Here is a 25,223-nt window from a genome sequence, read left to right as displayed (position 1 = left end):
GTTTTCATATTTTGATCACAGATCACTTTTCCCAAACCACTTCTTTTCCACTACTGGAAAATTCCCGCATGGTATCAACCACCTAGTTCACTGGAAACCTTGCTCTCCCCAACATCGTCCGGTGCATTCATCTTTTCTCGTAAAACTAAAATTGCCCCCGTTGATGCAGGGGTCAAGTTGCTCCCCGTGCTGCGAGCAGTGGGGGTGACCCCCACACCTCCATCAGCACTACTGAGCACAGCCCCACCAGCTTCTATGAGGCAAAGCTGCTTGCTCTGCAGAACCAAGCTATCCGTCAACAAAACAGAGAGAGGAGTGTCAAGTGCACTTTTCCTCCTGCAAATAGTTACCGTGTCTGCCTCTCTCCTTCCAGGTCCTTATTGTGAGTGTAATTCAACCAAGTATATATAGTCTTCATAACATTCTAAAGCTACTAGGCTACTGGGAGTTTTTTTTGTTTTTGTGTTTTTTGATGACTACTTAAAGTCTCCTTTTTTCTTCCTTTTTTCTTTTTTCTTTTCTTTTTTTTTTTTTTTAAGAAAATCTGTGCTAAAAAGGCACTAGATAAAACGAACTTCCTCGCTCTTGTTTAGGTAACAATTATACATGGTGTTAGATTCTGTAACTTAACAAAGGTGACACACATTTGGATAAAATACCCTAATTATTCAGACTCATCTACTTTCAGTTAAAAAAAAAAATCCAAAGTCAAAGAAATAGCAGGTGACCCTGACAGACCAGCCCGACCTTGAAGTCGCGGTCATTCCCTGCCACCCCAGAGGTCTGGCCTCGGTGGACTGAGGGAGCTCTTGCCCCTCGGGGTAAGCAGGGCAGTGGCCTGGACCCAGGGAAGACTCACTGACAGCAACTGTGGGAGCCAAGCCTCCTGGAGACCTGAGTAAACGAGACGAAGGTGAAGTTCTCACAGTTTTCCAGCTTGACCTTCTTGGCTAAGTTTGGGACAATCCCCCGAAGAGACCGCAGGCCCATCCTCTGCTCCTCGTACCACACGCTGCCCATGTCTGTGGCCTCCTTCCTGGCCGTAAGGTAGAAAGGGGACTTGGCCTCCATTTGGGTGGGAGGCCGGTGGATGTACATGTACTTGTAGAGGAGGCAGTAAGGGCACTGTTTGTGTCCCCTGGAGTGCTCGTGGTAGATCTTGCCGTGACACACTCTTGTGGGACCGCTCCGGCTCTCCCGCTTGACGCTGTCTGTCCGGGCAAAGTAGGGCTGGCTTTGTGGGTCTTTGAGCAGCTCGATGTCCCCGTACATCAGATCTGCATGTTCCTGCAGTGTCCGCATATTCAGGTACTGGCTGTTGTACTTGACCACAGTGGACAGGAGAGTGATAGGGCTGTCATCCCCTAGACACCCTGCCTGCCACATCTCCTCCTCATCGGATAGAGAGAAGTAGACGATATTGCGAGAGCGAGCACCTGACATCCCTGCCTTGCTCAGCACCCACAGCTTCTCCTTGAGCTTCTTGGTGGAAGAACTGAACGTGCTGCTGGTGATGGAAAAGCCCACGCCGGCATTCTTCAGGATGCGGTCCAGGCCCCGGCGAATGGCGTGCAGCGAGGTGGCCAGGAAGTCGGAGCCGTCACTCTTCTTAACGGTGACATAAAAATTCTCAAGCAGCTCGTTCAACTTCGCCGCAGGGATCTCAAATGAGACAAACACTGAGGTTACACATTTGAGGACACCCAAAGAGCCAGACCCCTTCCTTCTCCTCATCCTCCCAGGTGCTGTATTGTAGCCAGGACGTTTTGTGGCTTCTAGAGGGTTGATTCCTAGCCCTGCTACAGTGAAGGAACTTCAAATGGAAGATCTCGGTTCCATATTCGGAACCACAGCGTCTGAAGCAGCAAAATGGGACAATATAATCAAGACTTTCTCGAAGGATTATTGTAATGCTTAAATAAAGTAAGGGTCGTGACAGGGTTTGTAAATAGTGGCGAACACACATACACGTCCGAAGCCATAAACATACTAATTAGGATTACTGGCCTTTGTAACTTTCACTATTCTGTTCCTCTCCGGAAAGCCTTTCTTCTCTTTTCTAGCAAATCATTTCCTTCTCTCTCCTTCAGTAAAATTCAACCATTCTCTCTAAAGAATCTGTGAATGAAGTTTACAAACTCTGAATCCTCCCAGCATTAATTTCCTCGAAATCTGCACATACTGTTGGGTCCTGCAGGCACTAAACATGGCACCGTTAGGGAAAGACGACCGGTATGTCGGGGTTGCAGAGCAAGTTCATGACCTTAATTCTTCACCTGGAAGAAGCCCTGAAATATTACTGGCTTAATGACCCATAGGGTTACAATATCAATACTTTTTCAAAAAATATGAAAAGCTTAATGACTACACTGACAACTAGAGAGAGCTCCTCACTTGGATACGGTGGGAGAAGGAAGCCCGGGCATTAAGAGAACTTCATTTTCTTTTTAAAACTTTTTTTAAAAAAGATTTTATTTATTTTATTTGAGAGAGAGAGAGAGAGAAAGTAGGTGAACTCACACCGGGGTGGAGAGCGGAGGGGAGGGGCAGAGTGAGAAGCAGACTCCCCACTGAGCAGGGAGCCCAATGTGGAGCTCACTCCCAGGACTCTGGGATTATGACCTGAGCTGAAGGCAGACCCTTAACCGACTGAGCCACCCAGGCGCCCTGAAAGCTTTATTTTCAAGAGGTAGCCAGAAAGAGAAAACCAGACTGCTCATACTCCTTTCAGGGCAGGTACACATTCTAGGACAAAAGAAAGTCTCAACAGAAAATTTTTTAAAAGTAGAAACTGTACAGGTAACATTCATTCTCCTAACTGCCCTTGGGTCAAAGAGAAAATAAAAACTGACTTAGAGATTAAAAACAAACCAAACTGAAAACATTCCATATTAAAATACATGAGATTTGCTAAATACACTCTTATAACATCATAGTCCTGAATGACTTTTTCAGAAAGTTGTATTGAAAATTAGCAAACTGATTATTCAGCTCAAAAAGGTAGAGAAAGTAAATTAAAATAAAAAATAATAGAGTGAATTGATAAAAATAAAACATAATGAACTAGAAAATATATAAATTTGGATTAAGAAATGAAAACATATAATCTTTGAAAAGACCTATAAAGTTGATAAACTACCAGAAAGGCTGCCAAAAAGAGAGAAAGAGAAAGAAGAGGAAAGGAAATATATATTTAAACAATATCAGGAATGAGAAAGACAGTAATTATAGAAAATGAATCCATAATATGAAAGAACGTTATATACTTTATACATATTAATTTGAAAATCTCAGTGACCTAAACAATTTTTTGGCAAAATACAAATTACCAAAGTTGGTTCAATAAGAAGTAAAAGAGGGCACCCGGGTGGCTCAGTTGGTTAAGCATCTGCTTTCGGCTCAGGTCATGATCCCAGGGTCTTGGGATCTAGTCCTGCATTGGGCTCCCTGCTCAGTGGGGAGTCCGCTTCTCCCTCTGCCCCTCCCCCCGCTCATGCTTGTGCTCTCTTCGCTCTGTCTCTCAAAAATAAGTAAATAAAATCTTAAAAAAAATAAGAAGTAAAAGATCTGAAGAGCCCCCAAATAGAGTGAAATGACTGTCAGAGACATATATCACTCCTAAGGAGATGGCTTTATGGAGTCTATTTAGCTTTTGTACTTAAACAGTTTTGGAGCATAGGAAAGAGAAAGGGTCTTCATTTTTCTTGAATCCAAATCTAACAGATATATATATAAAAAAAGTATATGAATATAAAAATAAACAGGCAATTTTTATTTTGCACTGTGCCATGTTAATTAAGACAGGTGTACGTTATAACCTTGGAAAACGAGGACAAGGCTCTGATATACAGCTCTGATATCCAGAGTAGCAATTAACATGGTACCACACAAAACAAGGACTGCCTATATTATCAAACCAAATTCAGAACTGCAGGAAAGCAATCCTACATCAAGACAAGTAGGGATTGTTGTAGAGTATAACAATGATTCAATCTTAATAAATATGTTAATATAATTGACTTACATAGAGAAAGTAATACGCACTTGCTAATTACTGAAAAATTACTTGAAAGTTTGATATCCATTTCAAATTTTTTAAAATTCAAATTAAATTTAGATTGGAAGAAAAAAATCCTCCTAATATGATGAAGAGTATTTTATAGACAAGAACTATAAAAATTATACCTAAGATGGAAACATTAAAATGGTTTTTTTATAAAGTCAGGAATAAGATGAGCTTGCCAAGTATCAGACACTGTAGGTGTGTAACACTATTCTGGAGGTTCTAGCAAACCAGGCAAGACAAGAAAAAAAATTATACACACACACGTATGTATATGTGTATATACTAAAGGAAAAAGATAAAATATAATTGTTTTCTGATCATCTGATTGTTGGTCTTTATAAAGTCAGGAATAAGATGAGCTTGCCAAGTATCAGACACAATAGGTGTGTAACACTATTCTGGAGGTTCTAGCAAACCAGGCAAGACAAGAAAAAAAATTATACACACACACGTATGTATATGTGTATATACTAAAGGAAAAAGATAAAATATAATTGTTTTCTGATCATCTGATTGTTGGTCTAGGAAACTCCACGACGTTCAGCTGAAAAGCCATCAGTAGGTTAGCTACATACAAAATATGAAACTCCCGTCCAAATAACCATGACTCTCAAACTCAGCTGGTTTCAGATTTTTATGTTGTCACCTGCAAATCCCTACTTGCCGGTGTTAACCTCTCTTTGTATTAGTTGGGATTCGTTCGGTCCCAAGAGCTAAGTCACATTTGAACAAACCCTAGGCCAAGAGGGATGTCAGATTTAGTGGACTCCAAGACCGTCGGGGTTCTGTCTCTCATCTCTGCCTCTCTGTGCAAAGCGGCTTTCTTTATATAGCTTAAAACATAACTCCCTAGCACTCCCTAAGATTTGCATCTTACAGCCTCTGGTACTGGCCATGTTCAATTCTCATCAACAGTAGAAAAAAATCTAAAGAAAGGATTCTGGTTGGCCCATTCCTGATCCAAACAACTGATCAAAAGGTAGGCCACTGTACTAACATGATGGCTTCTTCAGTAAGCATGGGGATTGTAGAAGTGGAAGGGTTCCTTACTAAGGGATGTTGAGCAGAAAATCTGATTACTGTAGTACTTAAAAACAAAACACAACACAACAACAAAAAAAACAATCTCTGAGGGACACCTGGGTGGCTCAGTCAGTTAAGCGGCTGTCTCTAGATTCGGCTCAGGTCATGATCTCGGGGTCCTGGGATTGAGCCCGGAGTTGGGCTCCTCACTCAGCAGGGAATCTGCTTGAGGATTCTCTCTCCTTTCCTTTCCCTCTCCCCTCCCCCAGGACTCTCTCTCTCTAAAATAAATAAATCTTTAAAACAACAACAACATCATCAACAACAACAACAACCTCTGATAGCTTCCTGTTGCCCTTAGGATAAATTTCAAACTGTTCACCTTGTAAGCAAGACTTTGCAATTTGCTTTCACCCCCTGGTACCATGTTTGCAAAGACAGCTACAGCTCCTCCCCTCCCCTCCCCTCCCTGTTCCCACACCCCTCTGCAATGTGATTTTGCTACTCCTCCCATCAAGAGGTGGGATCTATTTTCTCAGCCTTGGAATCTGGGCTGGCCATGGCTTATCTTGACCACAGAATGTGGCAGAAGTAACAGTGTGTGGATTTCAAACCAAGGCTTCAGAGAGGCTGCTTTTATCTGCTTTGGTCTTACAGGTTCTACCAGGTTCTGCTTTCATCATCTTAGTACATGGTGTTGCCAAGTGAGGAAGCCCAGTTAGAGCATGGGAACATGTGAAGCAGAGACAACATGTACCCACATGATGAATACCCCAAGTGAGACCAGTAGAAGTACCACCCAGATGAGAACAGCCCAGAGAATCATAAACAAATAAAATGAATGTTGCTTTAAGCCACTAAGTGTTTGGGTAGATTGTCCTGCAGCAATAGTTAACTGGTATACCCATTCTTTCTCGAGCCTAATCTGCTGTTCTCTTTGTACTTTATTTTCCAGCCTCATTGGACTCTGTACCATTCACAGGAATCACCAGTCCTCTTAGGCTTTTAAGTCTTTACGCGTGCTACTTCCTCTGACCAGATGCCTTTTTCCTAAACTTTCTCTATTTGGAAAATATCTGTTCATTATTTCAGATCTAGCTCAAATTCTGCTGTCTACAATAAAGGCTTTTCCAGCTTCCCTAAGCAATGTTCCTCCCCCACCTAGGATCCCACAACACCTAATTTAAATTTTTATTATGGCCCTCTCCATATTGCACAGCCTCTTATCTGTTTATATATGTCTGTCTCTCAACAGGGACTGAGAGCTACCATCTTATACATGACCGGGTAGGTCTTCAAAATGGCAGAAGGCCTGCAGGACATCGGTGATCCACAATGAACTGATACACGTGGGTTATGTCAATGAATTAACCTTGCAGTCAGGAGGAGAACCAAGCTGACTTAGGAGGCAGAATATTTTTCTTGATTTACATAGAATACCACAGGTTTCAAAGTAAAACTACAGCAAAAGCAATTCCTGGAGAAATGTCAAGTCACAAAATTTATGTTGTTTGCACACAAGAAACCATTCATTCTGGCCCATGTTGTTTGCCTCCTTAGTTTTCTCAGATGGAGTTTTGGTTGGTGGTTATTTGCCCAGGTTACCAAGGTCTTCAATTTGTTGATCTGTTATAAAGACATTGCACGAAACTATTTTTCTTCATTAACAGCTCTGTATGGATTTACCACGTCAAAATTCACCATGGATTATAAACTTGGTTTTCTTGATGTAAAAATGACCAAAAAGAAGTAAGAGCTTAGTCTTGGGGCGGATGACTTCAGAAAGAACAGAATAAGAAAAAGCTGACTTGTATGGCAAGTTCCAAAGTTCTGGGACTACACAGTTATCCTTGACACTTGAAAGAGTTTCTAAGACAAGTAAAATCAAGAGTTACTTTTGAGGAATGCCTCAAACCCCTCTGTGGATAATCTTATTGAGGGGGATGAAGAAAGTGGAGAAAAGCTTATGAAATGCAAGTACTCTTCTAGGAAAATAAAATGAATCTTGAAGTCACCTTTGCTGACAACAAAAAATGACTTCATTTTTGCAGTAAACCAACTTTTACTTTATTCAGAAAGAGAAGTGTGGAACTGCAAGATGCTCTGTTTCCCAGGCGTGAGTCTAAGTCAGTGAGGCAGCAACCTTGAGGGGGACGGGCCAGTGAGGGTCAGCTCACACTTGTGAAAATAACCTGGAGGAAAAATAGTATGTGGAACTCACACAGCAGGTAAGAGAGTGAGGCTGGCAGCGTACTCCCTGCTTGTATAGATGACATTTTGAAGTCTGATTTGGCCCCTTCCTTTCTCCCTTGAACGAACAACTAAATTTGAGACTCACCAGCTACCAAACCAGGATCAAGAGCTGTTACCCATCTGTCTGCTGCCAGCTATATCTATTTTTATTTTTTGTTTTTATTTTTTTGAAGTCAGCTCCACGCCCAGCGTGGGACTTAAACCCACGAGATCAAGAGTCGTGTGCTCTACCAACTGAGACAGCCAGGTGCCCCTTTATCTCTCTCAAAGGCACATCTAGATTAAAAATATCTTGCACTGAGACCAAGAAAATGAGATTAAAGAATATGGGCTTTGGGGGCGCCTGGGTGGCACAGCGGTTAAGCGCCTGCCTTCGGCTCAGGGCGTGATCCCGGCGTTCCGGGATCGAGTCCCACATCAGGCTCCTCCGCTATGAGCCTGCTTCTTCCTCTCCCACTCCCCTGCTTGTGTTCCCTCTCTCGCTGGCTGTCTCTATCTCTGTCAAAATGAATAAATAAAATCTTTAAAAAAAAAAAAAAAGAATATGGGCTTTGATGCCACAATTCCTTCTTTTTATTAAACATTGGCTAATTCTCTAAGACACTGGCCCCTTTCTTAAGAATTTATTGTTAGTACTGTTTAATTTGAGGCGGCCCATGTGAAGAGATTACAGAAGACTGAAATCTATCTTCTTTCTCACCCACTATTCCTCTAGCTAACACAGGGGAAACTAAGAAATACTAGTGCAGTGATAAGGCACATTCTACGGGACAGATGGGACATTTTCTCCACCTGGGATGCAGAACTAATCTAAACCTTGGAGAGTGTGGCAAAATTAGGTTCTTTTTGGGGATTCCTGCATGGGAACATAAAGGTTCCCAGTAACAGACAACTGCAATTTGAAAGACAAGATCCTTGCGCCTAGAAAAGGTTAAGGTTAGTTGGGATGAAGAAATGCTGATAGGGGTCTGTGAGAACAGGTGAATTTTAAAATTATTATTACTAAAGGTGAAATAGCTACATTTTTACTGATTTATTTGTTTTCTTTTAATTGTGGTAAAATATATATAATATTTACCATCTTAACCATCTGTAAAAATACAATTCAGTGGCTTTAAGTACATTCATAACATTGCACAAACCCCACCACTGTTCATTTCCAGAACTTTTTCATCATCCCAAACAGAAACTGTATTGATTCAACAATAGCTCCACATTTCCTCCTCCTCTGAGCCCCTGGTAATGTCTCATACCTTCCGTCATTATGACCCTCCCTATTCTAGATATCTTACATAAATGGAATAATATATATTTATTCTTTTATTTCTGACTTCCCTTAGTATAATGTTTTCTAGATTCATTCATGTAAACATCTATCAGTACTTCATTTCTCTTCATTGCCAAATAATATTCCATTGTATGGATACGCCACATTTTACCTATTCATCTGCTCATGGGCATTTGGGTTGTTTTGGTTATTGTGAATAAAGCTACAACACATATTTATGTATGACTTTTTGTACATGGTTTTAATTTTCTGGGTATATGCGTAGGAGTGGAATTGCTGGGTGAAAAAGTAACTCTATGTTTAACTTGTGGGGAACTGCCAGACTGTTTCCAAAGCAGCTCTTTCATTTTATAGTTCCAACAGAAGTGCATAAGTTCCAGTTTCTCTACATTCTCATCAATACTTATTACCTTTTTAAAAAATTATTATTGGAGTCTTCCTGTTGGATGTGAAGTGGAATCTCACGTCGCTTTGATTTGCATTTCCCTGAGGTCTAACGAAGTTGAGTGTCTTTTCATGTGCTCATTGGCCATTTGTTTATCTTCTTTATAAAAACTGTTTAATATCTTGCCTGCTAATTCTAAAATCTTTGTTAGATCTGGGCTGGTTTTGATTGATTCATTCTTTAAGGGATATGTTCTTGCTTCTTTGCATGTCTGATAATTTTTGTTTAGTTGTCAGACATTGTGAATTGTATTTCTTTGGTTCTGGATATTTTTATGTTCCTATAAATATTTTTAAGCTCTGTTCTGGGACACAGTTAAGTTACTTGAAAATCATTCAATCCTTCTGGGTCTTGCTTTTTTTTTTTTTTTTTTTACTTAAAAGAATTGAGATGTAATTGACCTATAACACTACATTAGTTTCAGATGTACAACACAGTGCTTCAATATTTGTATGTACTGCAAAATGATTATTATCATAGTCTAGCTAACATGTATCATCACACATAGTTAAATTTTTTTCTTGTGATGAGAACTTTTAAGATCTACTCTCTTAGCAACTTTCAAATATACAATGCAGTATTATTAACTATATTCATCAAGCTGTACATCACATCGCCAGGACTTATTTATTTTATAACTGGAAGTTTGAACCTTTTGACCACCTTCACCCATTTTACTCTCCTCCCCCCTCCCCCCCAACAAACCTCTAGCAACCACTAATCTTTTCTCTTTTTCTATGAATTCGGTTTAGTTTTTTGTTGTTGCTGTTGTTTTGTTTCGATATTCCACATATAAGTTAGATCATATGGTATTTGTCTTTCTCTGACTTATTTTCCTTAGCATAATGCCCTCAAGGTCCATTCATGTTGTTGCAAATGGCAGGATTTCCTTCTTTTTTTATGGTTGAGTATATTGCATTGTGTATATATGCACCACATTTTCTTTATCCATTCATCCATCAGTGGACACTTAGGTTGCTTCCATGTCTTGGCTATTGTAAATAAGGGTGCAATGAACATGGGGGTGCATAAATCTTTTCAAGTGAGTGTTTTCATTTCTTTCAGACAAATACCCAGAAGTGGAATTGCTGGATCATATGGTAGATCTATTTTTAATTTTTTGAGGAACCTCTATTCTGTTTCCCACGGTGGCTGCACTAATTTACATTCCCACCAACAGTGCACCAGGTTCTCTTTCTTCCACATTCCTTACTAACACCTGTTATTTCTTGTCTTTTTGACACTAGCCATTCTGACAGGTGTGAGGTGGTATCTCATTGTAGTTTTGATTTGCATTTCCCCGATGATTAGTGATGTTAGCGCCTTTTCATGCACCTGGGTCTAGCTTTTAAGATTTATTGGGAGGGATTAGAGCAGAGCTTAGTCTAGAGCTAACTGTTCTCCACATCTGACGCAAGACCTTTCTCAGCACTTTCATTTATTACCTTTCTCTAAGGGATCAAGTCCTATGCTGTCTGTTCTGTCTGAAAACAGTTCCACATATTGTGCTCTGTTTTCTAGTTGTTATAGCAGAAGGGTAATTTTGGAACTTTTTCTCCCTATGGCCACAAATGGAAATTTTTCTTTATTTTCAAATCTGCTGGATTATTTTGATTACTATGTTGTTGTTTGCTCAATTTTATAATTCTTTTCATTTCTATAAATATTTCATACATATAAGTCTATAATGTACTATCTAAAGTCCCTGGTGTCTAAATCTATTGTTTGTTTTATCTATGCAACCTCATTCATGGTGATCTATTTCCTTGAGTGGCTGGTGATTTCGGGCTTTTTTGTTTCTGTTTTTGTTTCTGTTTTTTTAATGAGCACATACTTAGTTGATTTTAATCTGCAAAAAACCTAATCCCCTACATTTTGGGTGTTTCTCTTCAAAGATCATTAGCGTATACTCTGTGAGGCGCCAGAACCTAGAACCCAGAACCTCTTTAGGCTCCTTTCAGGGTCCTCTCCCAAATCAAGGATTCTTCCATGCATCTGTCTCTTCCCTTCCTTAATAATGTTATCAATATAGGGGCACCTGGGTGGCTCAGTCGTTAAGCGTCTGCCTTCGGCTCAGGGCGTGATCCCGGCGTTATGGGATCGAGCCCCACATCAGGCTCCTCTAATGGGAGCCTGCTTCTTCCTCTCCCACTCCCCCTGCCTGTGTTCCCTCTCTCGCTGGCTGTCTCTCTCTGTCAAATAAATAAATAAAATCTTTAAAAAAAAAATATAATGTTATCAATATACACCCTCAGGGAGAACCCCGGCTTTCATATATGCTACTGCTCACTGCTCCAGTTTCCGGTTTGTGTGTGCGTGTGTGTGTGTGTGTGTGTGTGTGTGCACGCACTGTGGATGTTTCCCTTCCTTTCTGCAAGCAGAACAGAAAGGCCCCTCACAGTATTTAGAGCACCATGCTGTCAGAAGTAGAAATCTGGATTTCTTACTTCATCTATTGTTGGTGCCCTAAACACGTCACCCAAACTTGGACATGTCATCTGCCTTGGGCTTCAGTTATGATTATGACCTCTATGTGCAAGACCTTTACATCTATGCTTCCAGCTCTAACATTTCTCCCACGTTTGTTTGTTTATTTATATTTTTATTTTTTTTTAAGTAAGCTCTAGGGCTAATGTAGGGCTTGAACTCATGACCCCGAGATCAAGAACCGCATACTCTACTGAGCGAGCCCACCAAGTGCTCCTTTTTCTCCCATGTTTTGAATCCCCCATTCCCAACTGTGTATTGGACATGTCCATCTGGACATCTGTCTGCTTTAGACTCAGTATATCCAAATCAAAATATGCCTTTCTGGTCTGTCTCTACATGTACAAAAATATTTCCTTCCATTCACCAACCTCAAACATTTCAAATTGGAGGAGATTTTAAGAGCTCATTTTACGACTGGAGAATTGAGGACCAAGGATACTAAATAAGTTTCTGCTCATCACTTCCAATTAATTTTTCAAAATATCTTTTTCACTATATTCCTCCCTGTTAAAGAAACTTCAGTGGTTTCCCTTTCGCCTACCCTTTAGATCTTATAGTCAGAGCAGTCTCCCTATTTCGACAGTCCTTTCCCGGCTGTCACTGCAATAATCCTTCAGATAAAGTCTCTCTTTACAAACAAAAACAAAACAAAACTTCAACGGCTTCCCAATATTCACAAGATTTCAGTTTGGCTTTTAAGGTTTTACCCAAATCTGGTTTTATAGTCCGCTATCCCAGATCTGAAATCTCTGCGGCAGGCAAGTGAGTCTCTCCCTCCAAATCTTACTCTTCCTCATGTCACTTCTTCATTTTTGTCTTCATCCAATTCTATTGAAATTCTAACTCTCCTTCAAAACACTGCTTAAGTATCAGTTCCTTCACTAGTTACACCATACCGAAATTAATTTATCCATCTGAATTTTTTTGGCATTTCTGATCTGTACATTCGTAAGACACTTGTTAAATTCTGCTCTGTACTGTGTATATTTTTCTTAGGGGTTTCATGTTCTTTCAAAGTTTTCTCAAGCAAAAAGCAACTGTTCTGTGCTCCCCACAATGCTTAACACAATGCCCAGCATTTAGAAGCTGTTAAAGTGGCTGAGAGATGAAGTAAACTCAAGAGTTTCTTACCTTGGTGATGTCCGTGTGATCTTTGAGCCCGTTGGTCACACACCAATATCGCCAGACATTCAGGGCATATCGTGTGGCTTTGGTAGTGTTTGGGCTTACTGCACTGGTACACAGATCATTCAAGTCATCATTAATATTAAATACAGGAAATTTGTTGAGCTTAGTAGAATAGGCTAGAAACAAAAACAATAAAAGGCATTAAAATAATTTGCCATTCCCCTCTTTAGAGAATTACATCTTGGGATCATGTTATAAATAACAGAAATCTCCTAAGAGATAACACTTTAAAAAATGAAATGTCTATCAAGTGTACATATATTAGAATAAATAAAGTAGGGAACAGTATTTCTAGCATGGAATCAATGTGGTAACCTTGCGTTCGATCCCAGTGTTTTTGCTAGATATATCAACTGATGCACTGATGCAGGCATTCCGATAACAGAAGGGGAAAAAATGAATGCAGAAAAACAAAGAATGTCCTGTCTAAAATTTTCACTGGAAATAAAAGGTATTTATATGAACAATAACAACAACAAAAATAGAAGGAAATAAGGGAAGACAGGTTACACATCCTTTCTCTCAGTGTATGCAGAGCTGTTATTTCTTTGTAATGTAGTGCCATCCTAGACAGACTTGTAGTACGTGGTGTTGGCATATTTCTTTAATTCTTTTCACAAATGAACAAAGAGATATTTAAACCCTGACTCCCCAACCCATCAGCTAGCTTAGAATCAGAATGGAATGTAAAGTGAGAATAATATTATGGGAAAGAAGGGAGAACATGCTAGAGGGGCTCACATCATCTCAGAGAAGGAACAGATTTTAAATTGCAATTGCCAAACTAAGTCAGATGAAAACTGGTCTCCCCTCAAGCTGTCCACGTTAATTGCTGGATAGTTGGATATGGACTAGATAATCAAGTCCATAACCATTAGGCCTTTCTTTATACTCTGCGATCTACTAAAACCAAGCTTAAACTGTTTAAATTGCTGTCTTTGGATAGAAAAACAACAACAAAAAAACCCCAACAAAGTGTACCACCTTAAAATGAACACAATGCCAACCTTCTAGTTTATCTAATGGTTCTGATCCTCTCTGATGTTTCCTTGTTCAAACAAGGCACTAAGAGGCTGAGAAACAGCACAACAGAAAGTTGGTGCAATTACCAAGGTGACCTGCAAATTGGTTCCACTTTGCCTAACTCACCTCACCTTCCACCACCCCCACTGAGGAACTCCCAACCACCAGCTCTTGTTGTCCCCAGCATCCCCTTGTGCCCAAGACACCACACCAACCTCCCCCGCAACCCCCCCACCCCATAGCCTGAGAAATCTCCCCATGGTCTTTGTACCAAATAGTGTCTTTTTTCCCATTTCCAATTCCAATTCCAAACTCACTTCTACAGCATCTTCCCCACACAAACTGAACTCCCTTATTCTCTCCAGTATGTGTTTCACATTTGCTTTATTATTCCTTAGAACTGTGATGTAATTGTGTCCAGAAGATCTCCAGTTGATTTTGTAGTTCTCCTTAAGACTGTGTCTTTACCCTTTAAGTCTGCTGTTGAACTGTTAAACACACAATCTGCTTTAATAAATGTGTATAGCAAAAGAGAAATAAATAATGTTAGAAAGGCTATCTGAAGTGATTGTGTCATGTGAGTATATTCCTCTCACCACCTTCATAAACTGAGATAACTCATATTGTTTCTGGGACTTGCTTGATGTTAATGAAAGAATTCTAGTATAAAATTTATTATCATTACATCTAGTGTTAATTGAATGCTTACTGTATGCCAAGAGTTATCCGTAATCGCTAAGCAACTGTGTTTTTATACTTATTTTACAGATAAGGAAACTGAGCCTCATACATTTAGTAACTTCATACATCACTCATCCAATATTTACCAAGGTGCCCTCTCTGTGCCAGGCACTGGGCTGTCCCAAGTCACGCAGTTAGCCAGTGCTAGAGCTAGGGTTTGGACTTGGGTCCCACTGGCTCTACGTTCTGGCCACCACAGCAAAGGAATCATGTACTACATGGATAAAGTTTCAGTATGGAATACAGTTTAGGTATTAGCCACTTACGAAAAGTATATCCTGGCCCCCAACATTTACTTGTATTAATCTTCAGGGAGGAGAACTAAGTCTGATTTATTTATACAACTACTGCAGTTTCACTATATTTGCTTATTTCTAAACAACCACAACAAAAGGTTTATTTGCAACACAGCCTAGTCCCCATCATTTCAGTACAGAATAGGAGTAGAAAAGAGTCACGCTGTAAGATAGGATGTTTAATTATTACATGAAACAATTACATGGCCATAAAGAATTTCATTTTTATCATAGGACAGACTGTACGCTGAAAATGGAAAACAAAATCCTAGTACCTGGAGAAACAGGTAAAGAATGCTTGTATGCTTGCACAGTGGGAAAGAAATTGTGTGAAAATGATTAAAGGACACATATGGTTCTATCATAATTATAAAGAGTAAATAAATTTACTTAATACATTGCTTTTTAAAAAATTCTGAGTAGAAGTTGTAAAGCTATGGTGCCCGGGAAATTTTCAGGAGGCTGTATTGATGGGGAAACAAAAGTAAGGACCTCCAACTGAATACAGGAGAAAGAGGGGACTACGAAAGAAAAATCCGCATTTCTCCTCCATTACAGAACAGGCAAACTCCAAGCGCAAAGTTCGGAAGAGCTGGCCACGGGAGCAGGTGCGGACCGTGGGGTCGTGTGCTCACGCTAAGGGCGGCCAGATCCGCACAATTACCCTGCTCTCTATGCACGGCTTCCACCTACGTCATTTACAGCCTGGGGCTGGCAAGCATAGCGTGGAAAGTGAGGGGAATCGCTGTGGAAAGCCACCCTCAGAGTCAAAGAGAGAAGGGGCATTGCCTCAGGAAACAGACACAGGAAGGAAAAACAAAAAGCAGCTGCAAAAAGCAACAAAAAAATGGCTGAACGCATGCCCTCTGTCAGGTAACACTTCCTCTGTGTCTACAGTTGAGAGTTCCCAGCTTCCCAGCTTGTTTTCAACTTGTACACCCTGAAGAGAAGCCTATTTGTGGGTTCTGCTTTGTCCACTCATTACAGCTGGCTGAAGTCCACTTGCAAAACCCTGTGCTCAACTATTACCTTCAAGAGTGAGCTGTGTCCAGATATATCAAACAAGAGCCTTTAATAATGTCGAAGAAAATCCCTGTAAGCTAGCAGTAACGATAAATCGAGACTTTCATTTTAAAATGTGCGTTCGCGGGGGTGCCCGGGTGGCTCAGTCGGTTAAGCGTCTGACTCTTGGTTTGGCTCAGGTCATGACCTCAGGTTGCGAGATAAAGCCCCGTGTTGGGCTCTGCACTCAGTGGGGAGTCTGCTTGAGACTCTCACTCTCTCCCTCTGCCCTTCCCCCTGCTCTCTCTCAAATAAATAAATAAATCTTTTAAAAAAAATTGTGAGCACACAAACATCACCTGGCACCTGGGGAAAACAAATAACATCCAAGCAGAGCAACTAATTCCATATTCCTAGTCTCCCACAGAATTAATTCAATGGGAAAAAATTCAAAAGATCACGAATATATCATTACATAGATTTGAGAGCATAATTCATCCTTAAAACAAAAACAGCTTTCATTGGAAATGGAAAAATAGAACAAGAAAGACCCTGGAAATTTTAAATGATTGAAAAAACATATTTTAAAATACTTAATAGAAGAGCTAAGTATTGGAATGAATATGGCTAAAAGACAAATTAGTGATATGGAAGGAATTTTCCTGGAAGGGCAAGCAAAGTCATAACAGTTTTTAAATTGTGAGGGTGAAGTTAAGAGGCACAGAAGACCAAGGCAGGAAATTCAAATTCTAGCTTATAAGAATTCAAAAGAAAACATATGAGAGGACAGAAAAAAATAAACAGTGAAAGAAATAATATAAAAAAAGTTCCATTACTCAAAGAGATTTTAATCTTTAGGGTGTTAAGGCTCATAAACTGTCAAATATACATACTGAAGAAGACATATCTTCTTATATATTTATAAACATATCTTGGTGAAATTTCCAAGGTCTATGACCAAAAAGAAAATTCTATAATCTTTATCAGGTAAGAGGGAAAAAGTCTTCAACATAGTAACAAGAATCTGGTTTCTCATCTGTGACACGACATGCTAAAAAATAATGACTCTGTCTTCCCAGAGCTGTAAAGGAAAAAGACTATAAAATAAAGAATTCTATTACCTACTTAAGGTACCATTCAACTGCTAGGGCAAAATAAAGATATTTTCAATCTTGAAAGACATAGCATCCAAGAACAAGTTAATAAAAGAAATGAAAACTTAAAAATGAGGCAGGAGGACTTCCACTTAGGGCTATAATGGAGTAGTTGGTATTATACTATCTTTCCTGCTGAGGATAAGGCTAGATAAAATGCACTGGAAAACAAAAGTAACTAGAACTGAAGGAGCAAAAATCCTGGAGAGATGGGAAATGCACAGAAGTGAGTCCTGCGCTGATCACCATGTTTTCCTGTTCAATCATTTGAAGGGTTGCAGTGCGGATCATACAGCCCAAACAGAAACAAGCAGCCGGAAGTCTACAGCCATCGCAGAGAAATAAGTATACAAATATTCAAGTACAGTTCTAATAAGCAGCCAGTACTTAAGAGTTGGACATCCTGGAGGAAGGGAACCATGGAAAGGTAAGCCAACATTCTGCATGCAATTTTCCTTCCAGGAATTGCTGATTCCTAAGCTAAACATGCAGAGGCAAGATGCAGAGAAACCAAGTAGAAAGGAGAAATCACTGAGAGGAAACTGCAAGGCACTGAGGAGTCAAGAATAGTAACAGAGCCTTCTAAGAGGGAGAAGACTTGGTAACAATAAAGGCTTTCATTTGTGACCAGGAAAGGCTTAACTGTAAGAATAAGAAAAACTGGAAATACAGATGGCCCCTAAATTATGATGGTTTCATTTATGATTTTTCTACTGTACAATGATGTGAAAATGATAGGCATTCAGTAGAAATCGTACTTCAAAATTTGAATTTTGATCTTGTCCTGGGCTAAATGATATGTGATAGGATGTTCTCTTGTGATGCTGGGCAGTGGCAGACAGCCACAACTACCAGTCAAACTTGTGATCACAAGGGTAAACAACCAATAGATTCACAACATTTCTGTATCCACAGGACCATTATGATAATGTTTTTCATTTTCAGCACAGTATTCAATAAATTATGTGAGATATTCAACACTTTATGTGTTGGGTGATTTTGCCCAACTGTAGGCTAACATCAGTATTCTAAGCACATGTAAGGTGGGCTAGGCTGAGATGTTCAGTAGGTTAGGTATATTTAATGCATTTTCTACCTAAAACATCTTAACTTATGATGGGTTTATCAAGATATAATCCCACTGCAAGTCAAGAAAGATCTGTAGAACAGTCTCAACTGGATTAAGGTGATCTGCCTACCTTATTTGCTATCAGAAATTTAAATCCTCTCTGGAGAAAGGATAATATCTTCAACAAGTTTTCACACACAATAGCCAGAATTCAATAACAAGTTAATGGATATACTATAAGATAAGACCAAATGAATGAAAAACAAGAGAAAAACCAGACAACATAATTATTGGAGTTGTCACACATAGACTTTAAAATAATTTTAATATGTTCAAGGAAATCAGGAGAAGAGAATTTTACTAGAGCATTAGAATCTATTCACAAAATGGAAATTATAGAATTCTCTCCCTTCTTTCTCTTCTTCCTCTTCTTTTTCCCTTTTCTTCCTGAACATTTCAATTTCAAAGCAGTTGGTGGGGCAGAGCAAAATAGACATCTGTTTTCCTGGAGTATGTGTGTGTTGAAGGGACTATGGGGGCTTAGAGTGAGGCATGAAGCCTGCCCAGGGAGGGATATAGGAAACTGACTGGGGCAAGAAATATGTTTCAGTGAGAGGCAACAGAGCCTGAACTAGGAGAGAAAAACAAACATCCCATGCAGGGGTAGTCAGGTATGTGGTGTGATTGCCTGAGCTGGGTAAGGAGGATACCCCCACAGAAGTGGGAGATTTGGGAAGAAGCCCTATGTGAAAAGTCAGAGTCTTACTGGGGTGAATAAGGCTTCCCTGCATGGGAGTGGTCTGGTGCCAGGTATCACAGCTCAAGAAGTGTGTTGAGGGCTTCCGTGTAGGAGGGCATTCCAGCATGGGATGTCAGAGTTTGAGTGGAGTGAGAAAGTGGAAGATGGCCCGGAGCAGAGTGTTATAAGTTGAGTAGATAAAAGACAAGGAGAAAATCTTAAAAGAAACTGGAGGAAAAGTACAAATTACCTTCAAAGGAACAACAACAGATTGATTGCTTTTTCAACTGATGTGATGGAAGCCAGAAGCCAGATGATTACTTTAATGTGTTGAAAGAAAATTGCTACAAGTGTGGAATTCATACTAAGCAAAGCATCCTTCAAAAATAAAGGTGCAATACAGGGGAAGTCGTACAAAATAATGAATGTATTTGTTATCAGCTGTCAAATATTAAGTGATAATAAACCGAGTTTTTCAGGCAAAGGAAATAATCCAGGATGGAAACAAGCTGATATAGCAAAAAATAAAGAATACTGGAAAGATTGAATAAGTAGGTGAATCTAAATGAACACAGCTGTTTAAAACAATACTAATGGTGTCTTGTGGGGCTTTAAATGCATGTAGAATTAATATTCATTACTACAGCACAAAAGAGGGTAACTGGAGCTAGTGTTGAAAGGTCCTGGCATTATCCAGAAAATGATGAAAACACTAATTTTAAGTAGACTTTAACAGTGCAAGGATGCATATTTTAATCTCCATGGTAACCACTACAAGAATATTGAAAGAATGTATAAGTTGATAGAGGAGGAAGATGGAAAAAAAAAAAAAAGACTTGTTTAATAAAAAACAAGGCACAAAGAAGTGATGGGACAAACCAAAAAATGTAGGATTATGGACTTAAACCTAAATGTATCAATTATTCCAGGATCAGTATTCCAATTAAAAGATAAGTGATGTCAGGGTGCCTGGGTGGCTCAATTGTTTGAGCATTGACTCCTGGTTTCAGCTCAGGTCATGATCTCAGGGTCATGAGATTGAGCCCCAAGTTGGGCTCCACTCTCAGTGGGGAGTCTGCTTGAGATTCTCTCTCTCCCTCTGCCCCTCCCCCAGCTCATGAGCTCTCTCCCTCTCTCTCAAATAAATGCATCTTAAAAAAAAAAGATAAGTGATGTCAGTCTGGATAAAGAAACAAAACTCAGCTATGTGCTCCTTACACATAGGAATGAATAGGGTAGAAATGTTGAAAGCAAAAGGATGAAAAAAAGGTACACTATGTAAACAGCAAAGAAAAGAATGCTGGTATAGCTATATATCAGACAAAACAGACTTTAAGGTAAGATGTATTACTATAAATAAAGAGAAGTGTTTTAAAATTCAACAGAAAGATAACAATCCTAAATTTCTATCCACTCACATAGCCTCAAAATATAAAGAGCAAAAGTTCCAAGAATTTTAAAAAGAAAAAGGCAAATCTACAACTAAGATTTTAATACATCCTTTTCTATAACTGACAGAACAAGTATGCACAGAAAATAGTATAGACATAGAAGACTGAAACAATGCAAATATCAAACTGTACAAAGAACAACATATCTAACAACTGCAGAAGACACATTCTTTTCAAAGATACATGGCTCTTTTACCAAAATAGAAATGCTAGGACATAAAGCAAACTTCAACATTCCAAAGGATTAAATCATTCAGAATATCAGCAGAATTAAAATATAATCAATTAAAAGGAGATAACTTTTGACCACTAGCAATAATATGCTTCTAAACAAACCCCTGATGAAGGGGAAAAGAAATCAATGGGAATTAGAAAACATTTCAGGGGCGCCTGGGTGGCTCAGTAGTTTAAGTGTCTGCCTTTGGCTCAGATCATAATTCCAGGATCCTGGGATCGAGTCCTGCATTGGGCTCCCTGCTCAGTGGGGAGCCTGCATCTCCCTCTCCCTTTGCTCCTCCCCTCTGCTCATGCTCTGCCTCTCAAATAAATAAATTAAATCTTTTAGAAAAAGAAAATATTTCAAACCAAATGATAATAATATGTCAAAGTTGTGGGAGGCACTGATTACAGTATCTTTAGAAAAAAATATAGCATTGAATGCAGAGATCAGGAAAGAAAGGTTGAATATCAACTGTACCAGGAAATGATAAAAAGAATAACATATATTTTCAAAAGAATAGAAAGAAGGAAATACACATAACAGAAATCAATGAAATAGGAAATTTACAATTAAAAGAGAAGCAACGCCAAAAAGATGGATTTGAGAAGACTAACAAACTTAATAAACTGGTAAGAAAAATAAGAGAAGACACAAATTGCAACACCAAGAATGAAACGGGTTACCACTACAAATCCTACAGATATTAAAAAGATAGTAAAAAGATATTATGAACAACTTGATGCCAACAAACTTGAAAAGCTGGATAAAATGGGCAAATATATACAAAAGCCACAACTTCCTAAAACTGAACAAGAAATATAAAATTTAAATAGTCTTACATCCATTAAACAAACTGAATCTGTAATCTAAAATATCACAAAAAATCCTTCAGGCTGAGATGGATTTCACTAGCAAATTCTTTTAACATTTAAGGATGCCAAACCTAAAAACTCTGCTAGTGAACAGAAAAAGAGAATACCCATTTTCTTTTTTAGGGCAGCATAACTTTTTATAAAAAAAGTATGACAAGAACAATACAATAAAAGAAAATTACAAGCCAACATAGCTCATAAACAGATACAAAAAATCCTTAATGTAATATGAACAAATTGGATGTTTACCTCAGACCACAAACAACAAAATAAAAAAAATTCCAAATGGATTATACCTAAATGTGAATGGTAAAACAATAAAGCTTCAAGAGAAAAACATAAGAGACCATCTTTATGATCTTAGGGTAGCTGCATATTTTTAATAGAACATCAACATTACTACCTCAAAAGTCAAAGACTGATCAATTGAATTTCTTTAGAATTAAAAAGACATTTATTAAAATGTACTATTCAGAGGGAGCAAAGGCAAGCCACATAGTAAGAGAAGATATCTCAAGTGCGTATATCTGACAAACCAATTAGAAGGCAGCTAGACGAATTAAAAATGGGCAAGCTTGAATGGACACTGCATAAAATGAGAAATATCATTAATTTTTCAGGAAACATAAATTAAAATCCATCCACCAAAATGTCTAAAATAAAAAACAAAATCAGCAAATATCCAGCATTGGTGAGGACATAGAGCCAGAGGAACACTTCTACTCAGCTGGTAGGAATGGCAATTTGCACGCCCACTTTGGACACTAACTGGTAGTATCTACTAAAGTTGAATATACAAACATTCTATGATCCAGCAATCCTACACCTGAGTATATACCCATCAGAAGCACGTACATGTTTACAAAGGCGTGTAATACGAGCATTCATAAAAGCACAATTAATAATAGAAAGCCCCAAGCTGGAAATATAAATATGTTCATAAACAAGAGAATGCATATGAAATTGTAAAATAATTATACACTATATTAGTACACAATAAGGACAAGGAATGGACTACTGGAATCAACTAACATGAAAAATATGGATGAAGCCCACAAACACAATGTTAAACAAAAGAGGCCAGACACAACAGAGTGAGTTGAAATGGCCCACTTGTATAATTTAAAAACAGATAAAGTGACTCTATGGTGAAATAACGAAGTGGTTGCCTGAGGGAGATAAATAGGGGAGGGCATCTGGGGTTCAGGTAATGTTCTATGTCTTCTTCTAGGTGGTGTTTTTAGCAATATGCTTGCTTCATAAAAATTAACCAAGCTGCACATTATTTGTGCCCTTTTATGTCTGTAAAATTCAGTAAGAAAACTTCCAAAAAATTCTTTTTTTTAAATTATAAGATTACTTTTCTTTTCTTTCTTTCTTTCTTTCTTTCTTTCTTTCTTTCTTTCTTTCTTTCTTTCTTTCTTTCTTTCTCTTTCTTTCTTTCTTTTCTTTTCTTTTCTTTTCTTTCCTTTCTTTCCTTTCTTTCTTTTTTTAAAGATTTTATTTATTTATTCGACAGAGATAGAGACAGCCAGCGAGAGAGGGAACACAAGCAGGGGGAGTGGGAGACGAAGAAGCAGGCTCATAGCGGAGGAGCCTGATGTGGGGCCCGATCCCATAACGCCAGGATCACGCCCTGAGCCGAAGGCAGACGCCTAACCACTGTGCCACCCAGGCGCCCCTCTTTCTTTTTCCTTTCCTTTCCTTTCCTTTCCTTTCCTGTTTTCTTTTCTTTCTTTTCTTTTTTCCTTCCTTCCTTCCTTCCTTCCTTCCTTCCTTCCTTCCTTCCTTCCTTCTTTCGGAAGACAGCACGAGCAAGGGGAGGGGCAGAGGGAGAGGGAGAATCTCAAGCAGACTCTGCCCTGAGGGCAGAACCCAATGCATGGCTTGATCTCAAGACCCTGAAATCATGACCTGAGCCGTAACCAAGAGTCAGACGCAAAAAATTCTTAAAATTAAAAATGTATATATAAACATAATAAATGAAGAGTTATACCATGTACCTAGATGGAAAGTCTCAATATTACAAGGATGTTTAATTTCTTCAAGCAATCTTTGATATGGTGTAATTCTAATTAAAATACCTCTTTTTGTTGTTACTGGTCAGGCTGATTCTAAAGTTTATCTAGGAGAGTAAATGCATAAGAAAAGGAAGGCAATTTTGAAAATAATATTTGGGAGGCTTTGCCCTGAAAGATATAAACATGTACTATAACACTGCAATAATTTAAAGTTTAAGTTCTGGAAAAGAAAGAGACAAATAGATCAGTGCAACAGAAGAAAGTCCAGAAAAGGCCTGTGTAAATACGCAAATTGAGTATATCATAAAGGCTCCAATTCAAATTGCTGGGGAAAGGATGGACTCTTCAATAAATGCTTTGAGATAATAAGCTATTGAGTTGGAAAAACAAAAACAAAAGCAAATTTAGATTCCTATTTCATACCACACACATTTCCAAATCTTTTTTCCAAAAGGCTGTTTCCATAAAGAAGACAATTTTCATGATTTGGGGAGTAAGAAAAGCCTTTCTCAGCATGATACAACCCAGAGCTATAAAAAAGGTTAACAAATCAGATGACATAAAAATTCAAAAGTTCTGCATTGAATAAATTTTAAAAGACAATAAACAGACCTGGAGAAAATACTTGTAACACACAAAGTGACAAAGTACATATGAAAATCTCCTTTAAATCAATTGGAAAAAGATTACTCACTAGAATATGGGCCCGGGATATGACAGGCAATTATTCATAGAAGAAATACAAATAACAAAAGCATTAATAATAATAAGACATTATAATCAAAAGAAGATGTATTTCAGACTGGCAAAAATATAAAAAGGTCTGTATCTAAGTATTGGGTAGGATAGGGGAACTTGCACTAGTTTAGAAAAAAATTTGGAAGGATACACATCACATTGATTAGTATTTACCTCTGTGAGGCTTGTAAGCTTTACAATATGAATATATTATTTTTTAAAGTTATAAAAATAACTAGGATTTTGGAAATGTATATGTAGGAAAAATAAATGTTTTTTATTTGGCCCAGGAATTCCTCTTGTAGAAATTTATGCTAAACATTTAATCATAGATAATGTACAAAAATGTATGCTTAAGAATGTTCTTGAAGGCAAATTTATAAAAGTGAAAAACTGGATACAAATCCAATCCAACAAAAGCACTGTAAAATGGATTCTGGTACTACTATACAATGGAAAACTGTAACTATACAATAATCACACTTTCAAAGGCTAAAGATCTTTTACAAATGCACAAACAGTAAATGCAGCTTGACTACAATTTTTGAAGGACATCTATGCATAAGACCCAGCCATTGCACTACTGGGTATTTACCCCAAAGATACAGACATAGTGAAGAGAAGGGCCATATGCACCCCAATGTTCATAGCAGCATTGTCCACAATAGCTAAATTGTGGAAGGAACCGAGATGCCCTTCAACAGATGACTGGATTAAGAAGTTATGGTCCATATATACAATGGAATATTACTCAGCTATCAGAAAGAACGAGTTCTCAACATTTGCTACAACATGGACGGCACTGGAGGAGATAATGCTAAGTGAAATAAGTCAAGCAGAGAAAGACAACTATCATATGATTTCTCTCATCTATGGAACACAAGAACTAGGAAGATTGGTAGGGGAAGAAAGGGATAAAGAAAGGGGGCGTAATTGGAAGGGGGAATGAAGCATGAGAGACTATGGACTCTGAGAAACAAACTGAGGGCTTCAGAGGGGAGGGGGGTGGGGGAATGGGATAGGCTGGTGATGGGTAGTAAGGAGGGCACGTATTGCATGGTGCACTGGGTGTTATACGCAACTAATGAATCATCGAACTTTACATCAGAAACCAGGGATGTACTGTATGGTGACTAACATAATA

The 25,223-nt window shown here is 38.6% G+C and overlaps 1 protein-coding gene across 1 annotated transcript in view; it reads right to left on the bottom strand.

Annotated features, from left to right (window-relative positions):
* Positions 1-508: 508 nt before the first annotated feature.
* The window catches only part of KIAA1958 (KIAA1958 ortholog), a 150,822-nt gene continuing 126,107 nt past the window's right edge, over positions 509-25,223 (bottom strand). The window contains exons 4-5 of the mRNA XM_026513760.4: positions 12,697-12,869; positions 509-1,662 (exon numbers count right to left, since the gene is read on the bottom strand). Coding sequence (XP_026369545.1) covers positions 856-1,662; positions 12,697-12,869 — 980 coding nt within the window. The 3' untranslated portion in view covers positions 509-855. The remainder of the gene's footprint in view (positions 1,663-12,696; positions 12,870-25,223) is intronic.

The sequence above is a fragment of the Ursus arctos genome, unplaced genomic scaffold, assembly GCF_023065955.2.
Source record: "Ursus arctos isolate Adak ecotype North America unplaced genomic scaffold, UrsArc2.0 scaffold_18, whole genome shotgun sequence".
In the NCBI taxonomy this organism is placed as follows: domain Eukaryota; kingdom Metazoa; phylum Chordata; class Mammalia; order Carnivora; family Ursidae; genus Ursus; species Ursus arctos.
Note: the sequence above shows the minus strand (reverse complement) of the source record. Positions and strands in the feature narration are given on the sequence as shown.